At 40.2% G+C, this 26,832-nt stretch overlaps 1 protein-coding gene across 1 annotated transcript in view; it reads left to right on the top strand.

Moving 5' to 3' along the window:
* Positions 1 to 25,534, top strand: part of LOC145412189 (FGGY carbohydrate kinase domain-containing protein) — a 176,354-nt gene extending 150,820 nt beyond the window's left edge. The window contains exons 10-14 of the mRNA XM_080282118.1: positions 4,510 to 4,584; positions 6,669 to 6,789; positions 9,384 to 9,540; positions 20,755 to 20,832; positions 25,384 to 25,534. Coding sequence (XP_080138244.1) covers positions 4,510 to 4,584; positions 6,669 to 6,789; positions 9,384 to 9,540; positions 20,755 to 20,832; positions 25,384 to 25,534 — 582 coding nt within the window. The remainder of the gene's footprint in view (positions 1 to 4,509; positions 4,585 to 6,668; positions 6,790 to 9,383; positions 9,541 to 20,754; positions 20,833 to 25,383) is intronic.
* Positions 25,535 to 26,832: the final 1,298 nt, after the last annotated feature.

Here is a 26,832-nt window from a genome sequence, read left to right as displayed (position 1 = left end):
AAATTAGCGAACAAGTGCACGTGGGGTGTTGCCAGCTGATAATTAGCCAACTCCAGGTGTATGGCACTATCAGCTACCTTTTTTTTTTTTTTTTTTTTTTTTTTTTTTTTTTTTTTTTAATAAGAATAGGGCATAGAGCTTATTTCAATGGATGAAATCAGTGGAAAATTCCGGGGAAGATTTGCTTAGCACAGCGCAGCCAGGCAGGCGAGAGGAGAGGGTAATGGAGGGGAGGTAGGGAGGGGAGTCAAGAACGGGGATAAATAGCTAAATTGTCAACAGTGGATGGGAGTACAGATGACATTAGCAGTGCTAACTATTGTTGGACACTCGCAGTACTGATAGATAATACAAGCCACCACTTGAAAGCCCGGGAGAAATCAATATAACGTAGAATCGCAAAAGGGACGCCCCGCGGTATGTTCCATTGTTCCTGAGCGTCACTAAAGTGATGCCCCGCGGTTAAGGGGCTAATAAATTAGAGAAGTACAAAGAGCAGCTACTAAGGTGATACCTAACTTGATAGAATTGCAGTATAAGGAGGGGTTATGGTGGCTGAAATTACCTATGTTGCAAGAGAGAAGAGAGAGAGAGAGAGGAAACTAATTATAATGTATAATTGTACACATGCTATTAGAAAAGTTGGTATAGATGCCTGTATCATAGGGGATGGTGGAAGAACAAGAAGACCGTTATAAACTTAAGCTGCCAAGGTGCTTTTGATGTAAAAAAATACAGTTTTCCAAACACAAGTACTGTATAGCTAAAAGCAACCAGTTGGATGAAAGTGTGGTAAGTGCTAAGAACATCCATACTTTCAAGGAAAAGTTGAATAATTGCAATGCTGGAGACAGAACAATACAAGTATAGCACTCAAGTTCTGTAAAATATGAACCAAAAGCATTTGGGAGCCAAATGCTAGTTGCACACCAAAATATGGTGTTGGCTAAGGTACAAGCAACCTACACACCAAATTTGAGGATGAGATATTTTGGTAACAGATACATACATACACAAAGACACACACCAACAAACACTACATTGCCTTGCCATGGTAAAAGTGGGCAATAAAAATATGCAAAAGTCTGCAGAATTCAGTCACTACATTTCACAAAAATCCAATCCATAATATAAACAAAAGCATTTGGGGCCAAATGCTAATTGCCCACCAAAATATATTGTTAGATAAAGTACATTTTACCAAGAAACCAAATTTGAAGATAATTCACAAAATTCTGTGCATTTCAGTAACCATGTTTTGCAAAAAGCCAATCCATATTAAAAAATAAATGGTAACTGACACTCAGTCATCTTTGATCAAATTCTCACCAGAAGTAACGGGCTTCTGCACACACACACATAGTTGCTATCTCCTGAAGGTGTGGTGAAAGTTTGTCCTCAACTTTTCGAGATATGTTGGGGCCTGATACATACGCAAACAAAAACTATATTGCCTTGCTATGCTAAAGATTGGCAATAAAAAGAAAAATATATGGCATCTGGCATTTGGTCATCTTTGATCAAATCCTCATGAAAAGCAAACGACTTTCGCATATCCACAAAGTTGTTATTTTCTGAAGGTTTGGTGAAAATATGTCGTCAGCTTTTAGAGCCTGCCCTCCTCTCTTCCTATTTCTCCTATCTTTCCTGTCACTTCTTATTCCTTTTCTTTCTTTTACAGGTGGCTTTACATTGAGTGACTGTAACGGTTTCAATTTTCTTCCACCGTTATTTTTCAATCAGTGTAATGTTAGGATTTATAATCTTACCGGTTGTTGGTATATACTGGTTAACTTACCTATTGATAATACAGATGGTACTCGACTTAGTCTCCCCTCCTTGGTTAATAGAAAATTCACTTCAATAAAACAAAAGGGGGGAGGGGGTGGTCTTTTGACTTGGTATGGTAGATGATAATTGTTTAAGAAAATTTTGGTAGCGTTTGTAGTTTTTGGCCGAGTCTAGATTAAGTCAGTACCGCATGTGGTCGTCATTCCCTAAGTGAAGGAATCGTGAATTGGAAGGGGAGTGAATTAGGCATGAGGCCATAATTCCCTTGATTAGGTATAACAAGAAAAAAATAAAATGACATATACTTTACTTTAATAATTTTATACTGGTTTTCAAAAGACATTTTTTTAATTACATGACCTTTTGTCATATGAAAGAAGGTTGTACATTAAAACCATGGTTTGGGTGATCATTCCTACAACATTGTCACCAGGTGAATACAATTTGGTACATACAAGCGATTTCTGAGGTCATCGTACCTTACTTTTTTTTTGTCAGTTATTCTTGGGCTCGACAATAGCCTCAAGACAGGTACCTTTTTACGAGCTTGGGTTGTCTTTTCGGGTTGGCATAGCCTCAAACCAATAAAAATAATTACTCGTGTTCTATTTCGTCTGTATAGTATACTCTCCTCATGCAATTCTCTATAATCCACAAACACTATCAATTCATAATTATTAATAGTTCATAATCATCATTACTACATAATCACCAAAAATGCATAATCACTCGGGCTTGTGTAGCCTCGAGGAACAATTCAAAATCGCATAATCACCAAGAATACATAATCACTCGGGCTTGTTTAGCCTCGAGGAACAATTCAAAAATCACATTATTGCTCACAACCACTAAGTTCCCTTCCACGCTCCTAATTTTCTAACACATTCATATAAGAGAAAGAAAACGGTTAATGAATTTGAATTTCGCCTTTCTGTTACAAGATCACATCACTTTTAAATTTCTATTCCTTATCTACAAAAAAAAAGAAGTTCACTTGATAGATCAATGATACCATTTCAACTACATTTGGTTTATAAAATAATTCATGGGTAGTGTAATGTGTGTATGTAAGAGTCTATGGGCAATACCACGAGAAGGCCTCGTGCACACTCTGGCGTCGCCGGTGTCTGGGGACTGAACCAACGTCCATTACACACGATGTCTGAGCAGCGAATCTACGTTAAGCTTTTAACAATATTACTTCATATGGTTCACACCAAGTAAGGATTAAACAAGGAAAGAGGGGGGGGGGGAGGGGAATGTGGACAGCTCACCTGAACCAACGTCCATTACGCACGATGTCTGAGCAGCGAATGGGGCTTCCCGGGTACGCCAGAGACGCCACTGCTAGATCAAATGAGTTGGTGTTTTTGGAATATGGTGGGTTTCAATTTTCTTCACAATTTATTTAGCAGTGTACACATGACGCCAGGACTTTTCATTGAATTGGGGAAACTTTGGGATTCAATCCTTACTTAATTTAGATACTGAATTTACCACTATCCTGCCTTGAGTTTGGGGGCAGCTTATGCCATCTAGTGACGGCTAAGGCAAGCGGGGCTATTAAATCCTCACAAATGACATTATTTAGGCCTTTTTGACTGTTAATCTTACATATTTGGGTTCTAGCAGCTTCATTAGTAAGCATTTCACAACTAGGATACGGAAAGAATTGTATACTCATCATTACTCTGTTTAAGGTTTAAACTTGGCGCCCAGCAACGACGCACAAACAAGGAGAAAAGCTGCGCGCATCTGTTATTCATTACTCGACCAGACGGAGGAATTCCCATAGCTCAACATCCACAACTACATCACCCAGTGCATAGATACAGAGATGCATACATATAAAAATAAAGTTAACCCTACATCAATCATTAACATATGAATTACTACTTAGGACAGGAATTTATAGACTAGTATTCAGATTACACCCTATCTAACTTAGAAATTACAGTACCTCTAAACACATACATGAATACTAAATTTGTGGCACTACATGTAGCCAAGAAACCATTTACAACGCTGGGTGGTAACCATATAACCAAACCATACGTGCTCCCTACGTGTCAACAAGTGGGCTGGTGGAGGGCTAGTGCCCCTCCCTGTAAAACAACTAACTCAGTGTCAAATGGCCACCCTTTACGGGATTATGGTGTCTGGCAATAGATAGATAGAACTTTTAGAGATATTTTGGCAACAGATACACACCGACACACACACAGACCCACATGAACAAAAACTATATGCCTCGCCATGCTAGAGGTGGGTGATAACAAATAAATACACTAGTTTAATGTATAATTGATGATTAACTTTCTGTTGGTATATCATCTGAATTTACACTTTAAACAGGTAGATTCTAAAATCTGATGTTTGGGGGCACTACAAAAAGCTTTTAGGCAGTCACTTATTTTATTTATTGCTGTAGGGCCCTTTTAGAGGAGTTTTGATTATTCTCAGAAATTCTTTGTTCTATAACCCCTGCAAGTAATTAAAGACAGCTATTTTGGCATTTTGTTGATAATTGACCTGCTTTGTGGTTCACTTAACTTGCTCCATATGTTAGTGAGAAGTAGAGTTATGATGATGATAATGCTGTTGATGATGATGATGATCATGATGATGGTGGTGATGGGAATGATAACAGTGGCAGTGATGATGATGATGGTGATGATGTCATTTTTAAAGCTATAGCATCATATTGTTTGTTGACAGATCAGTGGGCTGAGTCTGGATTCGAGTGAGAGAAGCCTCGCAGTGCTGTATCTGGCCACAATACAGGCATTGGCAGTGAGTAGTTTTTGTATGTTAGTTTTTATAGTGTGTGAACTGCAGCTAATGAACCATGTTTGTATACCGTAGTGTGTTGAAATGTATCTAATAGTTTTGTGTGTGTTTACACATACTTGTGTCCATGTGTGCTGGTGTGTGCATGTGAACCATAGGAAAATTGAATATTATACCTACTAAAGTTAGCCAGACAAACAAGAGCCAAAAACAGGATTCATTCATTTCTAGATGCCTAGACATATTTCATTTGGCAAACTACAGGTTTTAGGGCAGGGGGAGAGGTAGACTGAGGATGGATTGCAGAATTAACTGTTTTTTTATCTGCAGTTTCCTTAGGGAGTTAAACAATAAAGGGATGCAAGCTTGCAGATAGTTGGGAGTTTCATGCCAGCCTTCAAGGGCTGGTATGCCTATAGAGTATTTAGAAAAGCTGTGCCCAGTACAGTATTATAACAACAATAGAATGAGATGGAAGCAGCACCAGTGAATTGAGTTAAATGTTGGATTGTATGAATAAGAACCAGTCTGGGATGCATCATGTGATCTGCTAGGTTGAATGCTGCTTTGGTGGGTGTGGAATATTGTATTGAATTGATGATGACTGATGGGTTATATCCAGCAGCCCAGATAAATATAAGGTACAGTTGTCCTTTTTGTTTTGTCTATGCTGGGGAATTAATAGTACAATTCTCAGAGATCAGTTTGAAGTTTAGGTTCTTAATATGTTAAAATAGTATACGGTACTATAAATTTTGATGTCACTACACTGTAGTGCTTGTACTGTAACTTGGTCTTAAATTGCCATCTCTTTATCTTGAATTCTGATTTATAATAATAGATTAACATTAGAATATGGTGATAGTCACAAAGAATCTATATAAAGGATGGTAAGCTGTCTTTGTCTGCCACTGAACTACATGAAATAGCTGTAAAAGGTGAAATTCTGGACCAAGTTAAAGTAAAAAGAGTATAGCCTGTGTAGATGAATTGAATTTACAAGTATGGCATGGAAAGTGGTAGTGGTGTTGTAGTATTCTGATACAGTACCATTAATTTGCATGATGGCTATATATATATATATATATATATATATATATATATATATTTTTTCTTTTTGGTTGGTTTTGCAGTGTCACTGTGAATAAGATAATTACCATAAGATGTAGTATTACAGTAACAGGTTTTGGGACACTAGTGAACATTACCAAGTTACATATACACATAGAATTTTCATTTTTAGTTGCCCATTTTCCCTTGTATGTTGAAGTTTATTTGCATATTAATAATTTAATACAGAATATAAAAATCTTTACATTATTTGGTACTAGCGCTATAAAATACAGTAATACATCACCTTGCAATACCTGTCTGTTACTTAAGATACCCTGATGGTACTCATTGTGTTTACAACAGAGAGCTAACAAATGATGGTGGTTCATATTCTCATGGACTTACGGGTACCCCTAGCACATCTTACTTAGCAGGTTGTTTTGCATGTCACCAGAGTATTTTCTTGTGCATTGCGTTATATCTCTTTTAAATGTTCACTTCATGTAGTACTGCTTTTAGATGACTTACATCGAGTGACAGATTAAAATGTGTCATGTTAACCAGGTAACCATTTACTACATTGGATAATAAAAGTATAATCTCCAAATAGGCACTTAGTGGTCTAGTGAATTAAGATGCTTAAGTGGGATGTGGCCCATAGGGATTTTAAGTCCAAGGAGAAGTTGAAATATATGTATATAATAGTGTAAAAGCATTTGATTACAGTCATTGAAAAAATATAAAGGGTCACAAGGTCTGAAGTCCTGATTGGTTGATGTAGTTGTGACATCACTCCTGGGTGGCATCACTAACTAAGAGTTGACTTCATGAGTAGTGAAACTTGTTGTATTGTGAAAGTAGCCACTTTGTTGACTCTTCAGTGAATAGACTGTAGTAATATATTTCCAGTAATTTACTTCGCACCACATCTACAAACATTGCAAGCGTTCAGTTATTAGCTGTACCAAAACAATGGCTGACTTTAGTGTAGTGTACCTTTGGAGTGAACTAACAGCATGTGTTATGACTGGCAGTATGGGACCCGCCAGATCATAGAGCAGCTAACATCCAGTGGACACACCATTACCACCGTTCTCATGTGTGGCGGCCTCTCACAGTCCTCAACCTTCATCCAGACACATGCGGATGCTCTCGGTTAGTGGATGCTTTGACTGGGGGAGGTTGTGGTAAGCAGAGTCTCAATAGTAAATGGATCAAATACTGTACTGGACAAACTTCCCACTTTATTTTTGTGTTTTACATGGCTAGTTTGGTGCTGACGAGGGAAGCTTTCACACGGTGGGACTGATATATCAAATTGTTCTGCTCTTCGGTAATGCAAATGCTCCTCAGCTCCCTCCTTCCCCTTCAAGAGGAGGATGGTGAACTGCAGGAGGAAGACAATTCCAGCCTACAGTCCACCAGGTTCAGATGAGCCAGGGGATGTTGCTCCTACTGTTACTACTACTACTACTGTATGGCTAGCTTAAAGCACACAGATGGCCTAAAAATGTTTGTGAGTACTAAATGTATGTTTTAATAGCTCCTATTCTCCTCATGGGGGAATGTAGGATTGGATGATGGATGATGGTGAGGTGGTTTAAGGAACCAGTTGAGGTAAAGGACATCAAATATGCTCAGATTCAATACCCAGGAAGCAGTAGATCTTTCAGTGAGGAACGGTAATGCCACCAAATTAGACACCACAAGGTCTGTTCAGAGAGTATCCGACCTTAGGCTCTAAAAAAATAAATAACTAACCTGTTGAGTTAGGACACTAATCCCCCCTCAAAGTAGGCCCCTTCTGACTTGACACATGTAGATCAGTGTTCTTTCCACTGCTGGAAACATTTTTCAAAGTCTGTTTTCAGTATCTCCTGCAGATGCTTTGTTGCATTTGTGTTTATCTCTGCTTTCACATGAAAAACAAGCTCTGCAGATGAACGTTGTTCAAGACATGTTGAAGTGCGCAAATCACGATCCAGGCTTTCTGAAGACTGTTATCACTGGAAGTGAGACTTGGATGTACGGGTACGATCCAGAAATCAAAACACAGTCGTCCCAGTGGAAGCTGGCAGGGTCGCCTTGGTAAAAAAAAAAGCACGACAGGTCTGCAGCACGATGAAATGCATGTTGACAGTTTTTTTTCAACTTCCATGGTGTTGTGCATCATGAATATGCACTAGAAGTCAGACCGCCAACCAGCATTACTACCTCGACATTATCCTTCATTTCTGTGACACAGTTCATCAGAAGAGACCAGACCTTTGGAAAGTAGCAAGTTGGAGACTGCACCATGACAATGTCCCTGCCCATTCTTTTTAACTGATTCAAGTGTTTTTGGCCAAGCACAACATCCCGCAGGTGCGGCAGGATCCCTGCTCACCAGACATGGCTTCCTGCAACTTTTGGTTAATCCCCAAGCTGAAAATTCCGCTGAAAGGTTCCCAGTTTCAGACAAGAGAAGAGATCATAATGAATGCAACAAAGCAGCCGCAGAAGATACCGAAACCAACTTTGAAAAATGTTTCAGGCAGTGGAAAGAATTCTGAGCTACGTGTGTCAAGTCTTTGAGGGGGATTAGTGTCCTAGCTTAACAAGCCAGCTGTTTATTTTTTTTACAGCCTAAGTTCAGAAACTTTCTGAACAGACCTCATACATCATTCTTGGATTTCCAGTTTGTCCATACTTTAGTTGATGGTGACTGTGATGATGATTGAATGAGAGTATGCATGGAATTTGTGAATGGGATTACACTTATTTTGGATGTACAGAGTGTAATAATAAAGTTCTAATAATGGTTGACAAATTTAATTTTTTTGACAAAAGGAAGACACTGCTGGAACTTTATTTATGCCCTCCAGGACATTGATCATAATCAGGTTGCATATCTTCACTTATATTTGCAATGTCCTTTCATCATAAGCTTCAGTTTGGGGAATAACCAGAAGTTACAAAATGCCAAGTCTGGTGAATAAAGTGGATGTGGGGTGATTGGCTTTCTTTTTTCATTCTTTCTTTTTTTTCTTTCCTTTTTTTTTCTACTTTCCCCATTTTGCAGCTAAACATGCCAAGTAACAAGTTCTTTTTGGCAGAGTTTGTTGTCATGATGAAGTAGGCACTCATCATTCCCCTTCTTGCATTGTTTGCATCTCACTGCCTCATTCAAGCATTTCAGAATGTCTGGACAGAAAACTACCCTAACAGAAATGCATCATAGGAGACATTCTGTATGTGCAGCTTTTTCCATGTCAAAAAATGTGAACAGCAAAACCTTAGCTTCTGATCTTGACCAATAAGTTTTTGTGGGTCTTGGTGAAATTAGTGTCTTTTACTGTGAACCGTATCTTTTGGTCTCTTAGTTGTAGCCATAAACCTAAGTTTCATCACCTGTTGTGGCCTTGAATGACAGTGTTGAATTTGATGTACTGTGCATCAGTCGATCAAGCTGGAGGATATATCACGATTGTACGTTTGGCCATGTGTGAGGATGCGTGGAGCAGTCATGGCAAAAAAAATTAATAATGAGATGGGTCACATAATCTTGCCTTTGTTACAGTTAACTGCCCGTGGTATCTTGTTGTTGCTGATGTGTGACAAATGGTAGCACAGATCACTGGCCACCCATTAAAAATAACTGATATCAGTCTTAGAACTGTTTTTATCACACCTTATACAGTGTAATATATTGAAGAGCACTGTATTGCACTCATAAATAATGTGATACTTTAATGTATTGTTTGCTTCAGGTGTACCAGTGTTAGTGCCTCAAGCCCAGCACCCAGTGCTTCTGGGTGCAGCCATATTGGCAGCAGCAGCTGCGGGGGACTACCCAGACACCACCACTGCTGCTCTGGCCATGGCCCACACTGCAACTGCCAGTCACCCATGTCCCAGTGTGAAGAGGTTAGTTGCAGTGTTTTTGTTCCCTGTGTTAAACACCACCACAGCTGCCCTGGCTATAACACACACCACAGCTGCCTATCACCTATATCACAGTGTTAAGAGGTTAGTTTCAGTGTTGTTGTTACCTGTGTTATCACACCACCACAGTCACTGTGGCTATAACACACACTACAGCTGCTTGTCACCCACATCCCAGAGTCAGGAGGTTGGTCAAGGCTTGCTTATTACTTGTATCTTATGGCAAGGGGCATATGAGAGCGGTGCTTCTTTGCTTTTTTGTTGTTGTTCTGGTTGGAAAGAGTTGTAAGTTCATTGCTGTGCTTATACAAGTATCCCTTACTTAATGGTATTTCCTGTAATGATACATTTTTTTTGGCACCTCCTTCAGTCAGTGTTTTCATTGTAATAATACCGTGGACGAGAAAATAAAAATTCAAGAGAAAATTCATATGCCAAACACACATTTGTAACCTCAATGTATGCAAGTTCAGAATATGCAGAATTCACTGATAGGCAAAGATCCCAATATTTCAAATACTGTTTTCATTATATGTGAGAAAAATTCATTTTTATAGTTAGAGAATTCCAATTACATGGCATCTGATGGGCATATGAGAGCAGTATGGCCAGACCAGCCTTTCTGCCTGATGCCTAAACTGCCAGGACTGACCATCTAACCTCCAGCACCATCACATCAACTGAGTCTCCCTACTAAACAGGTGCTGGAGAGGGACATCCTCACCTGATGGCACAGGTATAATTGAGCAGTGATGTCCAGTTTTGCAAACATCCCTTACCGGTAGCTCCCTCCTTATCCCCCTAAAAGAGGATGGTGAGCTGTGGTAAAAGGGAATATTCAGCCAGCAGTTCATTGTGTTCACATGCAGATGATGCGGGGGCACAACAGCAACATCAACATCCATGCCAGGCTAAACTCATATGGTACATCCAGAATGTCAGTATGTTTTTAAATACCATGTCAAGGTTAGGTAGGAAGCAGAGATGTAGGTTATTGTTTGAAAGAAACCTTGCTGTTTTTAATCCATCAAAAACTCAATTCCTGGGTCTTTCATCCTGTCAGAATCTTTCATAGGAGTATCCCTTAACCTGCCGCATCTTGTTGATGTATATATACGTCCACACGTTTTGTCACTATCAATCACGTTGACGTATATAAACGCGAATCAATTGCAAGGTCCCTAATTTGCACAATTTTCAATTTTCGCACGTGATTTTTGGTACATATACATGGGACACCTTCCTCTACAAGATGCCAGGCAGGGACAATGCCTTACCCCACATGACCTCCCTCCTTCCCCGCACGCCATTGTTTCGGCAATTCACCTGTTACCAGTGACCTGGCCAGTAAAGACATTCAGGGCCAGAATGACTCCCCAATTGATGACAATGTGGAGGACAAAGTTTACGTAGCATTAGAGGAAGAAACAGTCAGAAATGATGATCAGGTAATGTCGCCAAAAAAGGTTAGGTATGTTGATGTGTTAGTGAGTGAAACAGTGCTTATATTGACTATAGTACTGTTTGAAAACCAGTATACTCTCGTACTACATATAAATTCTTACCAAACAAATAAATAAATACCATTTATGAGTGGTGTGGAATAATTACCCTCCCATAGAACTCATTTTCTTTGGAACCAGCCTGATAGAAAACACGGTAAGGAGGTACAGCTACCTGTATCGAGTATTTTAAACCTCAGTTGAGCGATTTCTCTATGAATTTTCGATGTTTCTCACCAAAAAGCATCGATGTTTCTCACCAAAAGCAGAGGTTTGAGCAAAAAAAAAAAAATTTTCCAAAATTGGTCGGGATTGGGGGGAGTCAGTGGTGGAAAAGTGGTCGGTACGGGGCGGGTTAATATTCAGCAGTATTCAGTTCAGTCCTTCATCATCTCTTGATATCCTTTAGGTTTCTTTCTCACAGGCCCTGTCATGGGAAGATCATATTAACTCCCCTGCAATATCTGCTTGCATGAGATTAGGTATGCTAAGCTGACTGTGCTTTTTTTTTTTTCTTTTTTTTTTCTTTTTTTTTTTTTACCTTTGCACTGCTGTTGACTTTGTATAGGGATCTTATTTACCCTTTTGCAAACACAACTCCTCTAAACAGGGTGGAGTTAAAGACTTTGTCTCAGCTCCCCTTCTCTTTCTTACTCCCTTCAACCTCTCTCTCTTCACTGCAGTGTTATATTATTGTGCCTTTGCTATTGCTATATCAATGACCACTGCTGCTCTGAACTGTCTCAAGGCATCCCTTAGCCATTACAGCAGGTGAAAATAGCACATGTCAGACACTGCAATCTCACACTTTTTTCCCTCAGCTGGTTAATGCTGGAGTTAACCAGTTCACTCAGTCGTTGATGGTAAGTGATGGCAACCGTCATTCTCTCACTTGACGTAGGGCTGCGTATTTTCTCATTCACCTTTACCATTCCTCTTCTGTGTCTGCCCTCCTCTCTTCTATTTCACCATGCCCTCCTTCCTTCCCATTTCTCCCAACTTTTTTGTCACACTTTATTTCTCTTCTTTCTACTTCAGGCAGCTCCACACTGAGTGACAAGCCGTATGGTTTCCAGTAACTCAGGAAACCATTGACAGTTGTGGGTGGTAACCATATAACCAAATGATGGGGTGGTGTGGAGCCTGGTATGATGCATCTGTTAACTGGATGGAGAAATGCAAGTGCAGCATCCATCCAGGAACCAAATCTCCACACTCATTTATGTACCCCACTATGGTGAGGTGCTTTCTGCTGCAAGGGAGCATCAGTTCACTGCACTGGACAGCCCTGTAGGAGTGTTTGCTTGCCTTAAGTTGATGGGTGTGCTCAACCAGACAGATCAGGGTTACCCACCAACAACTTAACACGTTAACTCTGGGGCTGTGTTCCACAGCCTATATTTGCCTCTGCTAATGACTCCCAGTCTTCAAGTGAAGTGTCCAGACATCACAAAATGAATGGATCATCCGTTAGGTTTTATCTGTCCCTCTGTCAATAGCCAGATGCCACAGTCCCATAGAGAGTGGCTGTTTGTCTTTGAGTTAGTTTTTTAATGGAGAGGGGAACTAACCCTCCACCAACCCACATTTTGATATGTAGGGAACATGTATGGGTTGGTTATATGATTACCACCCAGTGTTGTACAGTGAGTCTTCAATATACGAAAGGGATAGGGACCAGAAAAACTTACGTAATCTGAAATTTCGTATATCGGAACGATTTTCCCCATTGAAATATACATAGAAATGGGGGGATGCGTCCCAGGACCCCCTCGGACCCCCCACCTAAACTTTACCCCTCCTATTTTGAAGTAAGGAATATCTGTAGAAGTAAGTAATACCTGTAGGTGTAGAAAACGAGGTGGCCATTTCCTTGTACATCTCCATTTTCTTGGTCACAGTCCCAGTGGTGGAAGCTGCAAGGCCTAAAGCACGCCTAATCTCCAAAACTCCCTGCCCCTCCTCATGGCGTCTTATAATGTCCAATTTCCACTCCAGAGTTAGAGTATGGTGCTGCTGCTTCTTTGCAGTGGGCTTACCCCGATGCTGGAGATGATGCAGGGCGCTTGGGAGACATGTCTAAACAGTACGAAAAAGTGTAGAACTGTGAAAATATCCTCACAAACAGCAAAGCTGCGAGGAGGGACGTGGACTCAGTTCCGGGACAGTTCACCGTGAAGCCAATTCACCATCAAAACATGGACGCTTCCCCGTCAGGACAATTCGCACCCAAGACGATTCCATGTCATTCTATAAATGTACTTAATATTAATTGATTAATACTATAATAACTAATTTCATGGGAAGCTATCAAGGTCTATGTTCATTCAACAGCGTAGGCTTTGGATATTATTTATAATTTGCACATGTAGTCAGTAATTAACTTGCTTCTGCCTCGCTGTAGTCGACTTTGAATTATAATCTGGGATCCTCAGTAATTTTTATTTTAATTTTTGGATGCAGTCGGTTGAGATTGATTGATTAGCTGAGAATGTCGATGTAATATGAAGATCCATCCATCCATCCATCATCCAATCCTACGTTGACCCATGAGGAGCGTAGGAGCCCGGGGCTAGGCAGTTGGTCCTGACATTTAAGATGAGAGTGAAATTATTTGTATAATTTTAGAGTATGTCAATTGTTCACTTGAGGTTTTTAGGCATTCATATAAATGCCAGTGTCTCACATGTAGCCTAATGTTAAACGATGAAGTGAATCATCGTACGTCGCCTGATTCATGTTTCAATATATTTATATTTTTTTCCGTTATTACCAACTGTTTGATGCCATATTTTACTTTTATTATAAAAAGAATAAACCACCATCACCTTTATAACACATATAAATCGAGAACTAATATACTTGCTAAATAAACTGATAAGTAAATAAATGACAGGGAATCAACCTGACGGTGAATTGTCCCGAACCCGTGGACTCAACTGAGAAGCGTGCGAAAAACTGTTTACCAGAGGGGTTAGTTTGTTTCCTCACCGCAAGCGAGTACCGATTTTGAATTTTTCATATTTCCTTTCGTATCGCTTTTCGTACCATTGAAAATTCGTACTTCGGGTTTTCGTTTATCAAGGACTCACTGTAAATGGTTTCCCAGCTTACAGGAAACCACTAGGTTTGTCACTCAGTGTAAAGCTACCTGGAAAGGAAAGAAGAGTAATAAATGGTGACAGGAAAGATGAGAGCAATAGGAAGAGAGGAGGACAGACAGGAGCTATGGGATATTTGTATGATTTGGCATTGAAGCTGCATGGTTACTTCAGCACCACCACACGAATGTGTCCCTCTCCGACTCTGACAGCTGATGCTGAAGGAGTTAATGAAGGCGCATCTTATCCCTTCAAGTCTCTCCTGTGTTAAATAAAATCATCTGAAGGTAGCAAGAATAAAATATAAACAGGTCATTGGAGTGAAGTGCTAAACTCCTCCAATGAAATAATTCTGTTTTATTTTTGCTATATCCAGTGGTGCTAGTGAGGGATGCCTTCATGTGGTAGCACTGATTCAGCCAGGTAACATATACAGTATACAGTACAGCATATATAAAGAACAAATGTGCAGACTTTCACCTTTCAGGTTTTTCTTCCATGCATTACGTATGTACAGTATATGACAGTGTTAACACTGATGTGTAACTCAAGACAAGGTTAAAAAGTTGAAGCTAACAACTTTCCATGTATCTCCATATACTGTACTTCCAAGCATCAGTGTTCACAGACATTCACAAAACAGTGAACCAGTTTGCAAAATTTCTGTTCACTATAATCAAGTCATATTAACTCTTCCATTGCCAGCATCATGACAGCTCTGCTTTTGTACATGTAAAAACCTTCAGTCATAATCCCATAAGTATGCTTTTTTTTTTTTTTTTTTTTTTTTTAGCCTGTGTATTGCCCAATTTAAGGGTTCAAATTTTGAAGTACAGTCAATCCTCGTAAATCGCAGCAATTTGGGTCTGGACCACTGCCGTGATTTATGAATTCCGTGATTTATGAATAATAACTCTTATGTGAAAAATTAATTTGGGTCTGGACTTTGGCCAACTCGCCCCCACAGCACCCTACCTACACCTATCTAGGCACCATCAAACACAATCATACAAATTTAGGAATATTCATTGCATGTATTAAGGGATCTCACCTTAATCCTATGACGATATTGGAGTGGGGTGGTGTTGGGAAGAACTTAGATCCTCTTAGCACTTGTTCTTCCCAAACTCTTTCACCAGCTTTGAAAACTTCTCTCCCCTCTCAACACGACAAATGAGCTCCAAACGTTGATTGTACGACAACTGCGGCAGCTTCTTGACACCATAGTGCTTAGAGCGCTTCATTGGGGGGTCGGGAGGGGCCATGGCAGGTAGGAGGCGGCGGGAAGTTTCACAAAAAAGGCAGGTAACTCTCATACATCATGGCAACGGTCTGTAGTGTGCGGACTGGCGGGACAAGAACAGCAACAACATGGCGGCATTAGTATGCACATATGCCACCAGGGATGCACGGTGATTGGTTGCTGGGTCGCGATTTTCAGTTTGAATGCCGCGGTTTACAGTTCTCCTTGTGTGCTTAGATCCACGATTTTCGTGACTTAACAGTGATTTAAGGTTGCCGGCAGTCTGACGGCCACCTAGCTGTGATTTACGAATCCGTGATTTATGAACACGCGATTTACGAGGATTGAGTGTAGTTTAAAAGAAATTATCCATGGCAGGATGTAAAGACACTCTTCAGTAATTTCTGGTTCAAATTTTGAAATAGTTTAAAAGAAAATATCCATGGCAGAATGTAATTCTTCAGGAATTTCTGGTCATTGAAAGTGCAACTAAGGTAAAATACTGGCATAAGTAAATTTTGAATGTGGGTGTGAAGTGCATAGTCCTGGTAAAATGCCTCTTCATTTTTTGGAGGATGGCAGAGTGTGGAACTGCATCACCACCATCACTGTCACACTTTTCTCATAGTTTATTTGAGGACAAAAATTCACCTAATACGAGGTATTCATGTTTTCTCAATTTTCCCCACTGACTTATGTCCTAAGCAAGTGGTTCCCAAACTTGAAACCATGATACATTTCTCAGGGAGTCTGTTCTAGGTACTCTTTAAATACAGTAAAAGTCCCATTATTCGGTAGCTGATTATTCGGTAGATCCGACATTTTGGCAGTTTAGAGAAATAGTCCCATTTACGAAAATCTTTGTTCAGCAGATGTCCGGAATCATCTCGGCAGTCCAGGAAGTGTTATCTGTGACTTGTAGGCCTAATGTTTCATTACACTTCTGTATGTTCACTAATTTCTATATTTTTTCAGACTCAGGTATAGTATTATATTGATTACAATATTGGATAGTATCATACAGTACAGTAACCACCCCCTCCAAATTAGTGAGGGTTACGTTCCAAGCCCCCTCGCTAATTCTTGAAATTCGTTCATTCTTGACGCATTCCTGAAAGTGTCATTTACTGGTAATTGTGTAGCCCATGAACCACTGATACTGTAATGCATTACCCATAAATAATGGTGTTTGTTAAATTAGTTTCCCCATTGTTTTTAGCTGTACGGCTGTGACAGCTCTAGTATTTTTATTCCTCAGCATAATGGAGGAAGGGACTGTCCTGTTTAACTAAACCTAATCTAACCGAGTTTAACTGTACCTAATAATTTAACCATACCTAACCTAACCTAACCTAAAGTCAGAAAAATACTTAAAAATAAACTGGAGGAATATGAATTGCTAAGGTCTCTCTGATGAAAGTTAAACGTACATTTAGCGTTCATTCTTCTGTTCGTTTTTGTGTTTAATGTGAAAGAGAGTACTGATGCAAACAGTAATATATCCCAATAACCCCTTAATAACCTCCGGCACTGAACAACCCTTTACAGTACCGATGTCAGTGATATCAAGTCAGTGTGAGCTACAAAGAAAATTGAACAATTATGGGGAGGGAACGAAGGTCACTGGTACGTTTACACGACTCTATGCTAAGATTCCAAGCAGTCAGGCGGTCGGTTAATCTCAGATGTTTTCGCCCATTTGGTAAATGCCCCGTAACATTATAAGTTTTTCCGTGACTCATAGCGAATCTTAGCATGGGTTTGGAAAGCTAAATAGCATTGCTACGTGAGCCAGACGATTATCTTCACGTCTTTAAGAAAAACAAATTGATAGAAGAATGGAAGAAACTTACTCTACGTACTCAGAGGGATTAAATTTCTTCCATTTTCTTAAAGATGTGAAGATAATCATCTGGCACACCTAACAATGTGTTATTTAGTTTCCTAAACCCATGCTATGATTCACGGGAGAAGTTACAAAGGTACGGTGCATTTACCAAATGGGCGAAAACATCCGAGATTAACCGACCCTCTGACTGCTTGGAATCGTATCGTAGAGTCGTGTAAACATGCCAGTGACCTTCGTTCCCTTCCCATAATTGTTCAGTTTTTTACTGTAATGGGTTGTTCAATGCCGGAGGTTATTAAGGGGTTAATGGAATACATTACTGTTTCCATCAATACTCTCCCTTTCACATGTAAACAAGAAAAAACGAAGAAAAGAATGAATGCTAAATGTACGATTAACTTTCATCAGAAAGATCTTACCAATTCATATTCCTTCACTTTATTTTATGTAATTTTCCGACTATTTTATTTTGTGTTTGGAAAAAATACTGTATACAGCACTCACTCCAAACATATTTGTAAATAACATAAGTAGTGATGAGTTCACCAATACAAGTGATGTACCGAGCTGGTAGGTAATATTACGTATCATTTCAGCCATCCGGGAAGTGTTATCTGACTTGTATGCCTACTGTGTCATTACACTTGTATATGTTCACTAATCTATATATATATATATATATATATATATATATATATATATATATATATATATCAGATTCAGGTACAGTACTGTATTGATTGCAGTATTGCACAGTATACTCTCTCCAAACAGTTGTAATACCGTAAGTGGTGATGACAGTGTTCACCAATATATTTAAGGTACTGAGTGGGTAGGTTTTTGATTACTCGGTAAATCCAATATCTCGGCATCATCCTGGTCCCATAGATGCCGAATAATGGGACTTTTACTGTATTTGTGATCAGTATAGACAGAGGTTAAATATTATTTTCCTGGGGCAAGATGTTTGAGAAATGGTTTTCATGTCATCTGTTTAATGTACATCATACCTGAAGACAATGCAGGATGAATTTGTGAAACTTTTAAGTGATTGATTTGCAAGAGATACATGTATAGAGGAGAGTGTAACTGGGATGCCACCCTCATTGTCAGTAAGGTGGCTTGGTGTTTCTGCCAGTCTAGTGTAGTACTTGTCTCTGCAAACAGAGCATTAAATGGCAGCAATATAATCAGTTCCATGTAAAAGATGGCCTCTGCTGCAACTTTAATGTTTGTTGCCACTGACATAGCAGTTGACTTTTTGAGTGTTACATATATGCATTCATGTGCTTCTATTTTCAGGGTGGCTTTCATATCCAACTTTTTTATTCAAGTGATGTTGGTTTTTTCACTCCCTCAAAGGAAAATTTACAGTTCATGGGGTCATGGATGTCATCATATTGCTCTAAAGTATTTTCATTCATTCATCATCTAATCCTACATTGCCCTATGAGGAACATAGGAGCCTGTGCTAGGCAAGTTGGTCCTGACATTAAGATGAGTGACCAGCCTCACTCATCCCTGAGTGGCATTACATGAGCAATAAACCCCAACCATCCCTTGGACAGAAACCTGCACAGGCTCAGTCTGATTTGAGTGCAATAATTAACCACTAAACCACCAGGTGCTATATTTTGGTTGTATGGCTCCCATCTAGCATAGTAAATGGTTCCTTGGTGTACAGGAAACATTTGGTGCTCTAAAATAAGTATCCATAATATGAGCATGTATGGGAATTTCTGAGGATGAGGTATTAGGCATCAGATTCCAATCCAGTCCTTGGAACCACATATATAAACCTCTCTCTTCACATTGGCTGAGGTCACACGGAAACTGTGTAGCTGACAACAACGAAGCAACCTATAGCCAGAACTTAGATGTGGATTCAGTCTACAAGCACAGCAAACCTATTCCAGCACTGGCTCATTTGACAGCATTTTTACTTTGTGCCATTGTTCTCCCAGTTGTCAGTTGAGAATAGTAGTTCTTCAAGAATTAATAACCCTCAGATTGTTAACTACCGTTGCTCAAGGTGCCACCAAAATACGTAAGTAAAGTCAGTCCTTGAGTAATGTGCAGTCGAGTAATGCGTTTTTGTTCTTACACAGTCAGTGTAATGCAGCAGGTCATAATCAACATGGGGAAAATCTCGAGCTTATGCGAGAAGTGTCAGCTGGCCTGGTGATGCAATTTGAAAGTTATGCGCTGTGATGTCACCTGCCAGACTCGCCATAGCTGGCTGGCTTACATCCAGGTACATCTATCTCTGACAATGAGGTCAACTCTGTTGCTTCAGGCCTGGACTTTGAAGGATTTGACATAGATTTTGAAGAAGGAAGTGCAGGAGCAGCAACATCTCAACAAGGATAACGACAGCATTGGGGGTGGGGGGCAGGGGGAGAATGCTGCAGAGCTATGCAGCAACAACACATGAGTACCTAGCTTAACTTTTGCTTTTTTTAATGCTATTTTTATGCCATTAAATGTTCTTAATTACAGTACAGTTATATCTCTTTCAGTGTTTTACCTGATGGTGGGTATAAATAGGAGTAATTTGTGTGGGGTGGAGTGGTAAGAATGGGTAAACTTGAGAGTTTTGGAAAGTCAGCACATTGTACTGTTATACATGCAAACTTGTTTGAGTAAAGCATGCCTGAGCAGCATGGTCCTTTTCCAGTCCATATCATCTGCATTACTGGATGATTGTACTATATTTTCTCAGTTTTGGTATGGACTTCATCCTGCTCACACATACTCTCTACTGGGCCCCTCCACATTTTCACTCATACATTTCCCATGTGCATGTTTGATTGTTTGCTCTGTTTGATAGCATATGAAACTTTATTGCTCTGTCATTGAAAATTTTATTATTGGAAGATGGTAAGTACTGTATCTACAAGTGCCTTTATTACACATTATGGTAGTACATGGGTAGACCAGGTTTTAGAGGAAGCTGTGCACTGAGACATCCTGGTTTGAATGCATGGTCTGACCACAAATTTTTCTCATATAAAACACTGCCAGGGACAGTGTGTGGTCTCTTGCTGCTTAAATGATCTGGATTGGTAATATAGCCATAAGCCTTTCTACACGTGGAACCCTCCAGGGCCCCTAAATGGATAATTAGGAACACCGCCGGATTAAGGGGGGGCCCAAGGGGCCTGGGCCCTGGGCCACCCACGAAGAGGGGGCCTCCCACCAGAGCAACTTGTGTTCATTTCATTTCGTGTTTATGCATTACATATTACAGCATTGGATGAATAGTCCCCGTTCAGTATTTCCTAACTAAAAGTGTCCTATTTATATATTAGGATTTAGGTTACCAGTCTGTGATGTACGCCATTGGGGGAGTTGGAAAGGGGGCCTCCCTTCCAAGCGGGCCCCGGGCCTCCCACATGCTTAATCCAGCCGTGATTAGGAATTATATTGTTTAATACAAAATATTAAATATATACTGTATTCATTTTATACGTCTAATATTACAGTATTCTGCTTCATCAGGTTCCATGACAAGAAGTATCAAGTGTTCAAGAGGATGCAGAGTGACCAGAAAGCTTACTGTCAGCTGATGTCTGACAAGTAGGTCTAGGTATGTGAAGTTAGTCTCACTAGTTTGCCTTTTGCAATATCTCTGGTACACTGAGGGACCAAGGTTGTCATCATAATATCATCATCATCATCATCATAACAACCCAGTTTCCCACATGGGTGCTGATGAGGAGCCTACATATGATGACACTGTGCACCTTGGGTGGGCAGCTGCAACATCCACCCTGGAGTCGAACCTCCTCTTATTTCCCTGCACCTTGCCATGGGAAGGACTCTGGTTCGAGCCTGGTGAGCCGTTGCCTACCAGAAGGGGCCGCTGGATCCCTACACAATGTGTGTACTGTACTGTACCAGTATGACAGCTGCACAGAAGCAGTTACTTAACTGTGGTTGTTGGGCCTGCTTAGCTAGACAGATCAGGGTGATGCAACAAAATTTCCCTTATTTATAGGGTGGAGTAACACTCATGCTTGTGCCATTTTCAGTCTGCTTCACCAAAGGACCCAGGGTAGCTTTATCATCATCATCTTCATCATCATCATCATCAGCGGCGGCGGCTGCAGTAGTGGCGGCACCGCCCAATATTGTTTTTTTACAGTGTGGTTGAGAGACTCAGAGCCATGCTTCTGTGGACATGACACCTGTTCCTTATCAAATCATTTTGCATATTACACCTCACTATTCTGTTATGGATTATTTGGGGATGTGATTTCCATGACAGTTATTTAGATAAATATGAAGTCCAAAATTATTACACTTTAATATTCTCCTGTATGTTGTATCTTTTTATTTTTGATGTAGCATCAGGTCCTTACACCTTGAAGGGTGGTAATATTAGACTGATTCTCACTTTTTTCTTCCATTCATAACAAAGGTTAATACAAGAAATCAAATTACACTAATAATTTTTTGTATTTCATTCATAGCTTTCTGATATTGACACAGTTTGCGTTGGTAACATACATGAGAATATTAACATGTCATGTGTAGGAACTATACCCTTTTTACACTAACTTGGCTAAAACTGCCATCGCTCCACCTTGAATGTTGTGCAGTAAGAATAGATTAACATTTAACTATGATGGTAGTCAAGAAGAAGAGCTGTGGAAAAAATTAGAGCTGTTGTATTATCTTCTCTGCCACTGAACTATGTGAAATAATCTGCAAAAGTACAAGAATCCAAGCAGAGTTAGAGTAAAAAATATCACCATAAGAAGTGACCGCCTGGGAAACTTGTTAGCCCATGAGAATACTGTACCAGGCCTGGAATTTATTTTGTTGAGTTCCACTGTGCCATAATTGCAGTAGTGGCACACACTTGGTAAATCATCATCAGGTGTTGCAGAGGGATACTTTCATGTGGTGGCACTGATATAGCCAGGTGGCTCCACTGCCTCGCCATAAACTTTTCCTTCAATTCTGTATCCCTTAAAGGAGGATGGTAAGCTGTAGCAGGAGGACAGCTTCAGCCTGCAGTCCACCAAGTTCATGTCCCGATGAGCCTGGATTGCAACTACTGAATTGCTACTGCTTACCATCAGCAACATCTTTACTATAGTTCAGCTTGTGTGCTGGTTGTCCTCACTTTCAACTTGGTCCATGTACAGCAAGTACCCCCTATAAATCTCTGCATAAAGGCCAGTAGGTAACTGATTTGATAGTTTCCATAATTTAGGGTAGCTGTTGTGCAGAAAAACTTTTAATGTTTTGGAACACATGATACATCACCTTTTTTACATTCTGATATAAACACAATTTATAATATGTGCCTTACGTATATGTCTACTAGAATGGGGGGAGGTAGGAAAGAGGGAAATTGAGGATGAGATAACGGGATGGGGTGGAGAGGCACATGAGTGAAGGAGGTGTGATTCAGAGAGAGAGCAGCCAGATGAGAGAGGACAGTATAACATGAAGGCATTTCATTTGTGGCCACCTCTTCCAGGATTTAGGCATCTGGCTATAGTTAAATAGATACCATACGGTATAATTATAATTCAGCAAGGGCAGCATTTCTTAACCTGGGGTGCTAGCACCCCCAGGGGTGCTGAAATCAGTTTTAGGGGGTGCTGGAAAAGGGTGCATCATATTTTATTTTCGTATTGGTTTTGCTTTGTTTGTGGTAGGTGGGGATGCTCACCATCCACTGACTCGATGTAGTGCTGATGTCAGGTGTCTGCCCTTTCCTCTCTTCCATCCTTCTTTCCTTCCATCCTTCTTTCCTTCCATCCTCTTCTGTCTTCCTTTACTTCATTCTTTCTTTCCTTGTCCTTCTGCCTACGGGTAACTTTACACTCCCTCTTCTGTCTTTCTTTCCTTCATTCTTTCCTCTTCCTTCTGCCTGTGGGTGACTCTACACTGAGTGACAAGCCAAATGGTTTCTGGTACACCAGGAAACCATTTACTACGTTGGGTGGTAACCATATAACCAGATTTTGGCGCCTGGTGGTTTAGTGAGTAATTATTGTGCTCCAATCGGATTGAGCTGGTGAAGGTTTATATCCAAGGGATGGTTGCGGTTGATTGCTCATGTAATGCCACTCAGGGGTGATGATTGAGGCTGGTCACTCTCATCTTAAATGTCGGGACCAGCTGCTTAGCCCCAGGCTTCTACGCTCCTCATGGGGCGATGTAGGATAGGATGATGGATGGATGGTTTTGCTTTGTATTGGGCTTTTTTTTTATTTTTTTATTTTATTTTTTTTGAGAATGTATAAAACAAACTTTTAGGCAGTACTTCACTTGACTCTACTTTAACCCTGCAGTAGCATAGCAATTGTAGTTCCAGTAACTAGATGTAAAGGGGTGCTGGCTGGACTGAGACCTTATTACAGGGGGTGCTGAGGTCGAAAAAGGTTAAGAAGTGCTTGAACTAGGGAGATGAAGGAAAGATTTACGGTAGGAAGTTGAGAGATGGTATGGGGCATAAGGGCTTGAGAATATCCATCCATCCATCATCCAATCCTACATTGCACCATGAGGAGCCCGGGGCTGAGCAATTGGTCCTGACATTTAAGATGAGAGTGAGGCTTGAGAGTAAATGCAGTTAAAACAAAGGTGATTGTATCTAAGGTTGGTGGTGGTACTGTCAAAAAAGAGGGAGAGTGGCCATGTGTTGTTTGCCATGAGGGTGTGGCAGGTAATTCCATCTTGTGCATTTTGTGATAAGTGGATGCATAAGAGATGTAGTGGTATTAGAGGTATACTGCGAGATAATGCTTGTTTCATGTATGTGGTGTGTTAGGGAGAGCATGCGGAGATTGTCAGGCATGAAAGGATTGATCTTGCTGGTGAGTCTCCCGAGTGTGTGGGAGTTTTGTTACTTGGGAGACATGTTATGTGCTGGAGGTGGGGCTGGAGCTAGCTCTTTGGCTAGAGTGAGAAGTGGATGGAAGAAGTTCAGGGAGCTGTTGCTTCTCCTGACATTGAGAGGGCTCTCTCTCTCTCTGTGCTAAGGAATTTTTGTTCTTTATGCGGCACATGTTAGAAGTGTACTACTGTATGGTAATGAGATGTGGGCAGTGAAGGAAGAGCATATTTGCAGGCTGAAACTTACGGAAATGACAGCAATTAGGTGGATGTGTATTGCATTCCTGAATGTGAGGCCTAGTGGGACTAGGTTTACAGTGAGACTGCAGTGTATTGGTGTTGTGATGAGGAAAAATAGATTGAGATGGTTTGGGCATGTGGAGAGGATGGGGGATGACAGTTAGGTGCAGAAAGTGAGAAGTATCAATGTTTGGGGTAGGGTTGTGAGAGGCAGACCGTAAAAGACCTGGGACGAGGTCATTGAGTGTAACCTCAATGATAGGGGACTGAATAGGGAAGCTGCCAGAAATTGATGAGCATGGAGAGCCTCCATTAGGTGAACAAGGCTGATGGATGAAAGTATGTTGGAGCCTTTATAAATGAAATGAACTTGCCCAATTTGTATACCTGTAATGCCATGAATAGCTGTGATAGGTGGAAGATTTTACTGTGGCAGCTTTTAATATTCGTAGTGATAGTACATACACTGTCCATTTAGTGTGATCTTGCTAATCAAGGTTTTACCTCTTGTTTTATAAATGTCAAGCTGTGTGGCATAGTGTGTCTGTCAGGTTAAGCCAGGATTCTGGGGCTTAGAATGGTGAATGAATGAATACTTGTGTGGTATATTTCTTTGGGTATGCTGTTGATTAGTTCTCCCACTGTCATATTCTTTCCTTTTCCTGGCTTTCTACACCATACCTTACCCAGCATGCAGGTGAGAAAAAGAGGGTAGGATGATGGTGATAGTGATGATGATGATGAGAGTACAAGTTTTTTGTTTTTTTTTGTTTGATGTTGATGATGATGAGCATACAAGTATTTTTTTTTTTATTGTTATTATTCTTTGTTAAGTTTAGTTGTTATAGTAAGTTTATTTGTTATATTAAGTTTGTTAATGACTATATCCATTTTAGTGGCATAGAAGATAATCCTCTCATTTCTTCATTATTCTGTAGTTGTCTGTATATATTTACAGAAATTTCATCATGTGACTAATGTAGATTGGTAGCTAGTGATCCTCTGGTTATCTTAGTTTTCATTATCTCTTAGAGATGAAATCTGCACTCCTGCCATTATAGTGCATTTTTCAGCTCAAAAACATCACTATCATGCACCTCAGCAACTTTCTGCTGACAATGATGGTGCAATGTCTGTGGTTTCCGATGGCTTTGAGAGATTCATGGATGAAGTCCTACTCTAGGAGTTAATTCTAGGTGGTGGAGGCCACTAAATCTCCACCCCCTAGCCTTAGAACCCCTTACCTCAGGTCTCCCAGTGGTACGTGTTTCTTCCTTATTGTTCCATTTTCATCCCTGTTTATTAACTTAACCATGCCTATATGCATTACTGATACTTACCATAACATGAGGTATGTATTTAGTGGGTCTGAGTTGTCATAAAGGAAAAGTTTGGGCTTGCACTTGGGATACCCGGTACCAGTTGCTATAAATCATGTAGGTTCTGCGTTTTTGTTATTGCTCAGTTCTGTTATCACGTACCATGTTCAGTACCAGTTATGTGCAGTACCAAGGGATTACAGTATAGCAGTTGCACATTGCACTGTGGGGTGAGATGCTTAGTCTAGTTAATGCATATTTTGACCAATATCCAGCGGGAAGTTTTCATCGCACTAAGTTGAAACTAAGAGCTCTACAACTAGCCAGTGGATAGTGAAAATGTCAGAATTGCAGTCAGATGATACATGTGGGTAGACTATTCAATGTACAGTCAGCATCAAAAGCCCTGTCCCCTCTCCATGTTTTTCCATGGTCTGTGAAAATCAGTGTGGTGAATCCACAGTTACCGACACTGATGATGTTTTGTGGGCAAATAAAATAAACATTGTAGGTTGCTGTGGATTCAACTTACTGATTCTTAAAGTCTGCAGAGGTAAAAGGAGAGACAACAGAGGTTTTGATGCTGGTTCCACACCAAAAGGAATACTGGTACTTGCATTTGTCAAATTATCCAGTCAAATAATGGCATTATTCATAAAGAACTCGCTCATCAGAGTTGGCCATGGTACATCTGAAGTTGTTCTAAGAGCTGGGAGCATAACCAAGCACCAAAACCTGCTAATTACTTCCCTACAGTTGCTCTTAAATGTTGGGATACAGAACTTTAATTGTCGAAGAAACTTGAAATGGTGCGGGAGAATCAGCCGTGACTCTGCCTCTTGTTTGTTTATGCCTGAGTGTTTTGTACAAAAGTGATGATTGTGTGGTGATTTAATGAGGTACTTATCACATTTGCAGCCACATTTCACTATTTTATGCCTTCCAGAATTGATAACAGCCAGAGTAGAAAGTTCATGGTGCACCTGAATTGATTCCAGTGGTCTATTCAGTAGGTGGTGGTGATTGTTATGGCTCTACTCCCAGCATTACATATAAGTTCACTTCTGATGTTCATTAGTCTTGCCACAGTTTTTTTATTATTAATACTGTACCAGATGTAAATAAAATAAATACTGTATCCATAATTCCAGATTTTTCTAAC

The sequence above is a fragment of the Coenobita brevimanus genome, chromosome 92, assembly GCF_032717465.1.
Source record: "Coenobita brevimanus isolate Jiangsu-jjx chromosome 92, ASM3271746v2, whole genome shotgun sequence".
NCBI lineage: Eukaryota > Metazoa > Arthropoda > Malacostraca > Decapoda > Coenobitidae > Coenobita > Coenobita brevimanus.
Note: the sequence above shows the minus strand (reverse complement) of the source record. Positions and strands in the feature narration are given on the sequence as shown.